The sequence below is a fragment of the Borostomias antarcticus genome (genome assembly GCF_949987555.1).
Source record: "Borostomias antarcticus genome assembly, chromosome: 4".
Lineage (NCBI taxonomy): Eukaryota > Metazoa > Chordata > Actinopteri > Stomiiformes > Stomiidae > Borostomias > Borostomias antarcticus.
Window position 1 is genome coordinate 29313511 of NC_140237.1, and position 12261 is coordinate 29325771.

General features: G+C 51.1%; 1 protein-coding gene across 1 annotated transcript in view; it reads right to left on the minus strand.

The window, feature by feature from the left end:
• The window catches only part of chd9 (chromodomain helicase DNA binding protein 9), a gene marked incomplete at its 5' end in the record, with an annotated part of 68427 nt that extends 56950 nt beyond the window's left edge, over positions 1–11477 (minus strand). The window contains 2 exons of the mRNA XM_084437424.1: positions 8612–9030; positions 11448–11477. Coding sequence (XP_084293550.1) covers positions 8612–9030; positions 11448–11477 — 449 coding nt within the window. The remainder of the gene's footprint in view (positions 1–8611; positions 9031–11447) is intronic.
• Between the last annotated feature and the right edge of the window lie 784 nt (positions 11478–12261).

A 12261-nucleotide genomic window follows, 5' to 3' on the forward strand; every position in this document is an offset into this window, starting at 1 on the left:
AAAATTGTCATTTTATGTTATGCAAGTTGCAGCACGATGATCTGGCATACTTTTGGGGGAGTGTATAACATTGCCCCACCGGTACGATCTAGGCATCTAAACGGCTTTTCAGGATTCCAAATGTGCACTCAATCACACCGCGCGTCCTGATGTGAGCCCGGTTGTACGCCGCCTCTCCAACGTTGGAAGGATTACGCACGGGAGTCATCATCCATGGCTGAAGATGATACCTGCCGTCACCTATGATACAAAAGCAAAATATTTTCAAGACCATTCAAATAAAACAAATATTGTGTAGGCTATGTTTTTATTTATTTATTTATACCCGGCCCCCAGCCGTTCAATGAACAGCTATAGGGAATGCGCAGTTTCGCGTATAGACTATTATACGCACAGTTTCGTGCTATGTAGGCTATTATATTCATTGGGGGAGCTTGGACTCGCTGGGGACGGGTGGAGAGACGCATAGTCAACTGAGCCTCCCCAGACGCGACTTCATCCTCCAGTTGGCTGAAGAGCTGCGCGCTGGTGTCCAAACAGGTACCGCGGTGGTTCTAGTGTTAAATCAAAAAGTGACCTTCTTCTAAATATTCTCTCACGAACAACATGCCTGGCATTGCGATGCCTTCGCCTCGCAACAATCACTGCTGCCATGATCAGCGGACAGGCTGGCCGCGACACCCCTTGCGCTTAAATACCACCACGTTTCTGAAAACGGTATAAATTTCACTTTAACTGCGTGAGGCAATTTGCGCCGATGTTTGTGAATTGGGCGGGTTTTGCAATAATGTTCATTTGCATAGAAAGGGGAACATTCTCCGCCCATATTACCTAATTTAAATATGAGCTAATAACACCGGCGCAGAGCAACGCAATGACGAACGCAACGCAGTTAACACCGTATTTCACCCTTTGCGAGGGCTTTGTGAATAGCAAACATAATTTTTGACTTATTTGCACAGGCTTTGCGTCAGGAAAAGCTGCGCAATCCTTTAGTGAATTCGCCCCATTGTGTTTCTGTGATCAGCCAGCCAGGGGCCTCATTTATCAAAGAGCGTGTAAATTCCGGTGTAAAAGAGGGCGTACGACGAAAACGCGGAAAATGCACAATGTAGCGTACGACGAGAATATTTACACGCTTTTCGGATCTATCAAAAATGTCGTATGCCCTTTTCTGCACGGTAAATCCGAGACGGGCGGGGAAGGGAGCGTACGCGCACGCGCCCCGTGTTCCGCCCCCTCCACGCCCTAATCCAACCATATATGGTCACAACCGTGAGTGGACAAACGTGGTTTCCCGGAAGGAACCGGCTTAAAAAGGTAGCGTGGAGCACCCAGGCGGTACATTGAAACATGGAACGAAGAGCAAAGAAGAGGAACTTTTCGGAGACGGAGGTGCATGTGCTAGTTGGTGAGGTCCACGTGAGGAAGGCAATCCTCTTCGGAAGGTATAAATCGCCTACGTTTGTCTGTTTGCTCCTACAGCTTAGTAGCCTACTTTAGCTACGTGTTGTGCATCTAGGATTGGGCATACACGGACATACTGTAACGTGGCTGCGAGTGAAGCAAACATTCTGTGGTAGGCTATGATTAAATTAGGACCAAAAACAGGGAACAATAACGCAGATGACCACTTCATAATGTTAGAACACATTAAACATTTTCCCCTCTGGGAAATTAAGACTCATCTAAATCACCCGGTAAATCACAGCATTTATTTGACTGCCAACAGAAAAACATATCAAATGAATATGGCTGCACAATGAAATGTTTAATGCATAATCAAGTTCACAGACAAACTCAAAGAAAATGATTGAAATTGTTTCTCCAGACTCTGACGTGGGGTGGGACTCAGAGGAGGGGGAGTCTGCAGTGGTCCTGGACCTGACGGTCGTGCCCCCGCGAGTTGCAGCCTCCACCTCCAGCGCGCCGACTTCCACCTTCTTATCAGCTTTGAATATATATCTTGGCAAACATAACACGGGATGATGTACAAGGAGGGGACAGATACCTAGTGAAAGTACTATTGGTTGCTAGTAAAAAGACAATAACGAGGGCTTGGTATTAGGTGGAACCCCCAACCAAGGTGCAGTGGCTGGGTGTTGTGGAGGAGATTTATGTTAGGGAGAGGTTCACGCATGCATTGAGGATGCATGAAGGAAAGTTTGAAGGGAGATGGGAAAAATGGATGGATTATAGAAGGAAGTGTGATGATACCACTAATATTAAAATTGTCATATTTGAGTAAGAAAAAAAAGCTGCATGGATGGAAGTACCCATAAGCTGTTATTGTAAGTTTTTATGTTTTATTGTATTGTCGTTGTATGGATGGAAAATGCTAATAAAGATTAAAGTAAATAAGACAAAGAATATGTATCTTGGCTATGCACACACCAATAAGCCAGCCGTCACGCGCAGCGCCTGCCTCCAGTCTAGCCCTACCCTACTGTGCGCCAGGATGAATGAGTCATGCGTGGAGCCAGGCCACCGTGCCACTACACTTGTGATGAGCATGTCACATATGATTTGGGTATTTCTAGTGTGCACATTTTAGCGATTCACATAGACGTATTCATTCACTGATGGTGCCCTTATGTGGGTGCAGTCGCCATCGCCGTCACCTCTTTGGAGTTCTATCTCGGGCCAGTAGGCCGAGTAGCGCCGGATTCATTTAGGCTCGCATTACGCACAGGAGGACTGTCATTTATATGCTTACCAAAGAGCAAACAGGTCCACATGATCACATATTAATGACAATCTAATTGGTCAATTATTGCCGTTTGATGGAGTGCCTGCATTAGGTGTGTGACATATAGCGCGGAAAGGTTTGGGACAGCGCATAGGTTCCGTTTGGGGAACAAATCCATATCGGACCATGAATGAGCCGGTTAGAGGACACGTCTAATCTAGCATTGCGATATATATTGGTGCTGAATTGGGCTATTAGCCTACATGATTGTGCGTTCATGAACTGTCGCTCTTATTCTCTCCGTCAAACATAGTAATTCACCGACGCACCACCTGCGTCGCCAGTTCCCCCTGTGTTCAAGAAGGGCGTAGAACACCGTGTAAATCGGTACGCCAACTGGAGAGGTGTCCTACAAAAGCGCGGAGAAAGGCGACTAAATTTTCGCCCTTACGGCTTGATAAATCGCAATGTGGGGGGGGCAAATGGCGTACGCCTGAACTCGCGAAAAAGACCGTGTAAAAGAAGGCGTACCTCAATGATAAATGAGGCCCCAGGCCTCCTCCCTGTACCGCTCGCTGCCACTCCCCCTCTCCTCTCTCTCTCTCCCCCTCTCCTCTCTCTTCCTCCCTCTCTCTCCTCTCTCCCCCTCTCCTCTCTCTCTCCCTCTCTCCCCTCTCTCTCTCTCCCTCTCGATCTCTCTCCCTCTCTCTTTCTCTCTCTCTCTGAGCCCAGCCCATGTTCTTACTCTCTCTCTCTCTCTCTCTCTCCCTCCCTCCCCCCTCTCTCTGAGCCCAGCCCATGTTCTTTCTCTCTCTCTCTCTCTCTCTCTCTCCCTCTCTCTCGATCTCTCTCTCCCTCTCTCCCTCTCTCTCTCCTCTCTCTCTCTCCCTCTCTCTCCTCTCTCTCTCGATCTCTCTCCCTCTCTTTCTCTGAGCCCAGCCCATGTTCTTACTCTCTCTCTCTCTCTCTCCCTCCCTCCCCCCTCTCTCTGAGCCCAGCCCATGTTCTTACTCTCTCTCTCTCTCTCCCTCTCTCTCGATCTTTCTCTCTCTCTCCCTCTCTTTCTCTCTCTCTCTGAGCCCAGCCCATGCTCTCTCTCTCTCTCCCTTCCTCCCTCCCTCCCTCCCTCCCTCCCTCCCTCCCTCCCTCCCCCCTCCTCTCTCATCACCCAGCCCATGTTCCTAACACCCGGTGCTGGAGGAGAGCGTGTGCTGGTCTGGTGTCTTTAGCAAGCCTGTCTCCCTGGCCTGATCTGGACCACAGTAGGGTTCTCTCCACTCCCACAGACACAGACCCCCCCCCCCCAGAGGCTACTGGCTGCTGCCTCATAATACTATTAGCTGCTCTGTCCCCTGACACACACACACACACACACACACACATGCACACACCCCTGCTCTCAGAAACAGCTAGTCACATGCAGAGAAACACGCCACACACACAAGCAGTCATGTGCAGACTGCACAGTCGCACAGACACAGATTCCGACAGTAAGTGACCCACACACATACACACACACACACACATACACACACACACACACCCACACACAACACCTACTTACGCGCACATACATAAACACACACGCACAAAACACCCACTTACGCACACACACACATCCTTACACACAAAACCCACTTACGCACACACACACATCCATACACACAAAACCCACTTATGCACACAGCACACAACGCAGGATCCCACTCCTCCACACGCGCGCCCACCTAGAGCGGAGGTGGGAGTGACGGCTCCTCGCGGAAGATTAGTGTCTTTGCTGCGGCTAAACATTAATATTTCATGACGAGAACCTGGGCAGTACACACACACACACACACACACACAGACGCACGCAACCTCCCTTGAGCATCTTCACTCATGCTGCTTTCACCACACCACACCACATCCACACACACACACACACACACACACACACACACACACACACACACACACACACACACACACACACACACACACACACACACACACACAGCGAAGGCAACGGTGCCTACACACCAGCGCACCATCACAGTAACTCTACATAATCACAGCAACAGAGCATCCCTTTCATGTGGACCCAGACCAGAAGCAGAGCAGACTCCCTCACACACACAGAGAACAAAGGAGCAGGCAAGAGAGAAGCCAGCCACAGGAAACCCAAAATTCTTCAATAGCATCCCTACCATTGACACTGATTGTCTAGTCTAGTAGTTACACATGGCCTAAGACCCCCCCCCCAGGCTTGCCCCTGCACTGGTACAGGCTAGGCTAACCACAGGCTCTACCAGACCGCACGCCCCTCCACACACACACACACACACACACACACACACACAACCACACACACACACACACACACACACACACACACACACACACACACACACACACACACACACACACACACACACACACACACACCCCAGGAGGACGGGTGTCTGACTGGATCACAGGCTTCCTAGCGGAACATCCCAGATCAAGAGTGGACGCTGAGTGAACCCGAACAGAGCGCTGCTGACCGTCCCCAGAGGCCGTCTATGTGCCTGAGGCAGAACAAGGCCAGACCACATGAGCCCACTGTGACAGACTAGACTACTGTGACCCAACTCTAGACCAGAGAACAGACTAGACTACTGTGACCCAACTCTAGACCAGAGAACAGACTAGACTACTGTGACCCAACTCTAGACCAGAGAAGAGCAGACTAGACTACTGTGACCCAACTCTAGACCAGAGAACAGACTAGACTACTATGACCCAACTCTAGACCAGAGAACAGACTAGACTACTGTGACCCAACTCTAGACCAGAGAACAGACTAGACTACTATGACCCAACTCTAGACCAGAGAACAGACTAGACTACTGTGACCCAACTATAGACCAGAGAACAGCAGACTAGACTACTGTGACCCAACTCTAGACCAGAGAACAGACTAGACTACTGTGACCCAACTCTAGACCAGAGAACAGACTAGACTACTGTGACCCAACTCTAGTCCAGAGGAGCAGACTACTGTGACCCAACTCTAGACCAGAGAACAGACTAGACTACTGTGACCCAACTCCAGCTCAGAGAACAGACTAGACTACTGTGACCCAACTTTAGACCAGAGGACAGACTAGACTACTATGACCCAACTCCAGACCAGAGGACAGACTAGACTACTGTGACCCAACTCTAGACCAGAGAACAGACTAGACTACTGTGACCCAACTATAGACCAGAGAACAGCAGACTAGACTACTGTGACCCAACTCTAGACCAGAGAACAGACTAGACTACTTTGACCCAACTCTAGTCCAGAGGAGCAGACTACTGTGACCCAACTTCAGACCAGAGGAGCAGACTACTGTGACCCAACTTCAGACCAGAGGACTAGACTAGACTACTGTGACCCAACTTCAGACCAGAGGACTAGACTAGTCTAGACTAGACAACTCTAGGATTCCCAATCATTTTCACCTATAGAAATACCAAAACATTTACATGATTTCTCCATAAGTTCTCAACAAATTCCCATGACTATACTTCTGCATTTTAATGGTTAAATAAGCCTTAGAACTACTGTGTTATAATAATGTAAACTTTAGATTTTGTAAAATTGAGAGCACAAATGTGGCCTACAACTTGGAAAACTATATGAATGATGAGCTTACAAAAAAAATAAATACTAGAACCATAATCATTTTGGGTAAATTTCAAATTTCCATGGCTTTTTTGGATAGGTTTGCATTTTTAAGAACACTTCCAGGCCGCTGCTAAAATGACATTTCATAATACATGACTTTTCCAGGTTTTCCATGACTTTTCCAGGATTTCCATGAGCTTGGGAGCCCTGCAAACTGCCACTCCCCCTCTCCTCTCTCTCTCTCCCCCTCTCCTCTCTCTTCCTCCCCCAGGATTTCCATGAGCTTGGGAGCCCTGCAAACTGCCACTCCCCCTCTCCTCTCTCTCTCTCCCCCTCTCCTCTCTCTTCCTCCCTCTCTCTCTCCTCTCTCCCCCTCTCCTCTCTCTCTCTCCCCCTCTCCTCTCTCTTCCTCCCTCTCTCTCCCTCCTCTCTCCCTCTCCTCTCTCTTCCTCCCTCTCTTTCTCATCTGCAAAGGGAAAGGAACTGGGATCTCTCTCAGTGTGACGGTGTGCTGGATTCAGCAGACAAGAAAGGATCATTATACACGCGTGACACGTTAAAACATGTTTAAGCTAAAACTGCAGGCCCCAACACTCTTAATGAAATTCTGTTACTGGGAGGGGGAAAAACAGATATTGAAAGCAAATATGGGACACCATATTCTCTGTCAGATTCTACAAGACATAGACAACTTTGGGTGAAAGAAAAATTGAGGCTGTGAGAGTTCACTAAACCAAAGTGCTTCAGGAAAGGTTGCATTGAAACAACAGAGGATTGGTAACTGTACCTACCCAGTCCAAAAGGAGGTCATAATCAAATGTACGGCAATGAAAAGCTGCTACAGTATCTTCCCTTAGCAACAGTCAACAATGGGCTCGGCTAGCTCGAGCTGAACTCACAAAACGTGTTTATAGGCCGAATTACACCATATCTCAACCCTGACGAAGACAGCACCCACGGTGAGACCAGTCGAAGCTGGGGGTGGGAAAGCTAGTTGAAATTTGACAGGGCGCCGCTGATGTTTTGGTCGAAATGTGTTGCGTGTTAAAGCCACATCTGCCCCTTTTATCAGCACGGGCTCCAGCTCATTCAAAGGTCACTAGCTTTAGCTATTGTAAATGCTGACTGCTAACATGACAGATGAAGGATATTTGGGAGACAGATATATGAGAGTCTGATGGGGAGAAAATATGAAGGTACTACAGTTCCACTACCACAAGGGCATAAGCTGGGACCTTAACCCAACGCTAGTTCCTGTTGTGTGTGTAAAGCAGCTCTGGTGCAGTCTGGGTAATGTCGTTTGCCTACTGGGGGTAAGATACAGCATGCATAAAGCATGTCAACTATAGCCAGGCTGCCACTCCTCCAGCAGCTCAGATAAAAGCACCAGCCTGACAGATGCCTATTCTCCCCTAGATCTCACACTCTCTCTCTCACACACACACACATACACACACATACACACACACACACACACACGCAAACACACACACGCACAAAGACACAATCAGCACCCCTGCAACATTCACACACCATCACACACACATGCGCGCATACGCAGCTAGCTAAATCCATTATCAGTTACAGCCATTTTCCAGCAGCTGAGCTCATAAAATCATTAATCCCGAAGCTGAAGCGGGAAGACAATATCGTCAGCCATTGTGTGTTTTCACACTCAGCTCTGTTGTCGAGAGAGAATAAAAAAACGGGGCTACGCGTCTCCGGCTCATCTACCAGATTAACAGACGCGATGACCTGCTGACAATAACGCATGTTCACGTCTGCATAGGCAGTCGAACTGTATATGCCTACGGCTCTGTATCTGCAGATTACATGAGCCCCAACTGGGTGTGGCTAACCACTGTCTGGCTTGACACAGTTTCACAGAAGGGGAGGGGGGATTATAATATGTACACATCCGTGCTACAAGCCTCGAACCACAGTCGGTCCAAAGTAAATAATCCATACCGTATCTGCAGAAAGCTCAATGCTAAATGTGGCCTTTGTCGCTCCTCCCCCATCAGTATCTGGTTTAACAGTTGCAGCGCACTGTGGCGCGCCATCTTGGCAAGCCACTATTATTTTACATGCAAGGGATGCTGGAAACTGATAGCGGCTAGCCAACTATCGACTGTGTTACCGAGACAATCCGACGCGAGGTTTCGACACGGCCCGCGCTGTCTACAAAAACCTCCTAGCAAACCTAACTCCCGCGTACCAGCCGCCACGTTCGCGGGAGAGTGTGTGGAGGGGGGGGGGGGGGGTAGGGTTAGCGTTGCGCCGCCTACCCGATCTTGGCCTTCTGCTTGGGCTTGAACGAGGCCACGATGCGGGCCTTCTTGGACGCCTTCTCCTTGGGCGGCCGGGCCTTGCCGCCGCCCCCCCGCTCCCGGTGGGCGCGGTGCTGCGACGAGCTGGGGAAGCTCTCCGGGCTCATCACCCGGGGGATGTTCTTCTCGCCCCGCTGCCGGGCCTTGGCGATGGCCTCGTGGATGATCCGGTTGGCCTTCTCCTGCTTGTCCTCCACGGGGCCCTCCATGGGCTGCTGCTGCTGCTGCTGCTGCTGCTGGGGAGCCCTCCGTTGGGCCCTCTTCTCCGAGGCGGAGCTGTAGGAGGACGAAGACGAGGAGGACGAGGACGAGCTGCTCTTCATGGGCGGGCTCAGGACCCTGGCCTGGCTGCTGGGACCATTAGCGTTCTTGCGAGGCTGGAGAAACAGAGAGGTGAGAGAGAGAGAGAGAGAAATGAGGGATATGAATCAGACTGAAAGCTTGCAAATACCAACGAGGTGATGTCATGTACTGTAGCATGGCTACATACATCTGAATTAATGTCCAAGAGAAACGAGCTGGAGGTTTACAAATGTTTCCCAGAGAGGTCGACATAAATCACCGACGAATCGCCTGATTCGGGTTGATCCCCGCATCATAAACATGTAGGCTAGCTAGCAACGCACAACGCACTCCCGACCTGACTTGTTCCATGGTCATACTGTCGATTCCTGAAGCCCAGGGTGAATTGTTTGTTAGCTACTGTCTGTATACACTAGGCTGACACCCCACCCCCCTCCCCACCCCTCCCCCCTCCCCCCCTACACCCACCGCCTGTCTGAACTTGGTCCACATCCTTCCTCCAGCATTCAATCTCTCCACAGATGTGTGAAATGCAGCATTTCAGCCTAGCCCGGAACAAAAGTCACCGAGCCTGAATAAGGAAATGTTTGCAGCCCGGAGGAATCGGATTACGCGGGGCATAGACGACGCTCCTAAAACTCCCGTGTGCATCGCAGTCAAGTTTCATAACGTGCTGCGCTCTGTGGGGGGGGGAGGAGAGCGAGCCATGAAATGACGAGGCAGTATATGTTGTGAGCACACAGCTACATGTGCGGACGTAGCCGGCGAAGCTAAGCTAACAGACGAGCGGCGCCGAGTGAAGCCTCCCTGTGTCTCAAGCCTTCCGACTCCCCTCCAGGAAGTGGTGGAGAATGAGACGTCATGCGTTTCATACAGTTGGCGCACGGCCAGGAAGCGGAGTGTGAATTTCATAACGAAGAGGGAAGTAGGTCCCGTAGATCAATATTCAGAAGAGCAGCGAACAGACCGGCCTAGCCGCTCTGGAAAAAGCCTGAAGCGGAAGTAGCAGTAGCTGGCACAGTGTGTTCACTTCAGCGGGAGGCCAGCCCTCGCTCTCTAAAGCCTTCGGAGCCAGGCTGCGTTGCCGTGTCCACCGCTCAGGCATGCTGAGGTCTCCGTCTCGGTTCTGCCGGCCACTCACTTTTTCCCTCCCCTTCCTCGGTCAAGATCCCTGGTCAGCACACTTTCATCGGAGGGGGAGGAGAGAGAGGGGGGGGGTCACAGACCAGAGTGTGGCACACTCACCCGCATATAAATAATACATCCGGCCTGATACGTGATCATATGTGAATAATACATGGCTGCGCGCGGTGCGCGGCGTTCCTCTACGAGTCGCCTTCTGATTGGCCCCGCGCCCAGGAGCCTAGCCTATAAACGGATGACCTAATCTAAACGTGTTGCGGAGAGGGGCTCGGCGGACGAGGCATTACTCTGCTACGCTGCTAAATAAAGAGAATTATCTCGAACAAAACCCCCCACAAAAAAAACAGCGTTGGGGGAGGGGAGGAGGGATAAATAGCAATTCATTTGGAAGACAAACAAGAGCTGCATTATGGGTAATCACGTGCACTGTATCGTGTACTATGCTCGGGCTGTTGGGAGAGAAAATTATTGCTCCACACTGGAATGTTCTCATTCAAGTTCAAAGTGGAAAAGGAGGGTGTGTGTGTGGGGGGGGGGGGTGAAAGTCAAGGAAAGCAGAGGGAAGGAACATGATGAGGGGGGGGGGGGGAGAGAGAGAAAAGTGTGAGAGCAGGAATGAGAGCTTATATGAAAAGAAGCCTATATGAAGGAGGGAGGGAGAGAGAGAGAAAGAGAGAGAGAGGGAGAAGAAAATGCAGCAAAACCGAGTGCGCTGCTGCCGTGTAATACATCTATAAATAACTGAAATTACAGGCTGCCAGCACTGCAGTGATTTCAATCTCTCTCCCTCCGCTCGCTCGCTCGCTCCCGCGGACGCCTGGTGCCGTCTCGAACCCGGAAAGGTGAGACTGACGGGGCGGGAGAGAACCCGTTTTGGGCCCGGCCCGCTCGCCGCTCACCAAGTCAAACTCTCTGCTGAACGATGATGTACCCAGCTCATGTGACACACGCAAACAAGCGCACACTCTGACAACACACACACACACACAACAAACACACACACAACAAACACACACACTGCCTGCAGCTCCCAACCACAGAAGCAGAGGAATCTTTAGAGAGAGAGGAGAGAAAAGGAGGGTGGAACTGGAAAGTGACAAGAATGTGAAAGGACAGAATGTGAAAAAGAAGGCAAAGACAGGGAACACGGCATGCCACCTTAAGGGCCTAGCGGCGGCTAAGCAAATGAGCATGGAAAAAAAAAAAAAAAGAGAAAAAAAAGAAGCAACAACGAGTTCAAGATGGCGGCCGCGGAGGCTGCAGCATGAGCCAGTAGCAGAGGAGGTTGTTCAGTTCCTGCCCGGCCCCTCCTCCTCCCTCCTCCCAGCGCCCCGCGCGGCTCACTTACCCTTCCTCTTGGCCTCTTCACTGTAGACATTTTTTTTTCCTTCCTTCTTCTTTTTTTTTTTTTTTTCCCTCCCCCTCTCCAACCAGCTAACAAAAGCCTTGCCCTTTCGCCGGGTTTTTTTCTCTCTCTCTCTCCCTCCCTCTCTCTCTCTCCTGCTCGACGGTCGGTCTCTCTCTCTCTCTCTCTCTCGCTGCGAGTCCCCCCCTCCCCCGCTCCTCCTCCCCTCCTCCTCCTCCTCCTCCTCCTCCTCCTGGAGTGGGCAGCGGAGCGCGCGAGCGGAGCCTCCTTCACCTCCTCCCACGGCGGGCTGGACTCAGGGGGAGTGCATGGGAGCCGACGGCGAGCTGCTCTCCTTCACTGGGGGACGCGGCGGAGGGAGCTGCTCTGAGGACGGCGGCGGAGGAGGAGGAGGCGGCGGTGTGCGGCGGTCCAGGAAGCTCTCATTCTGCTTTCTGTCGCCGCCTGCTCTTGGCTCCGTCCGCCTCAGACTCTCTCGCACGCGCGCGTAGTGTGTGTGTGTGTGTCCGCGCGTGTGTCCGTCCGTGTTGCGCGCGCGCGTGTGTGTCAGTCAGCGTCGCTCTTCCTTCTCCTCTCTCCTCCCTGCTCTCATTGATTCCCCTACGACAGCGATCGGGCGCTCTCTCTCTCTCTCTCTCTCTCCTTCCCTCTCTCTCCCCCTTCTCTCCGTGTCTCTCTGTCTCTCCCTCTCCACTCCTCCTCTCTCACATCCCAGGCGAAGGTAGGCTACGCTCCCGTCGTACACAAAAGGGTTTTGTATAAGCCTCGCTTGCTCGGCTGCTTGTTTTCCCTCTTT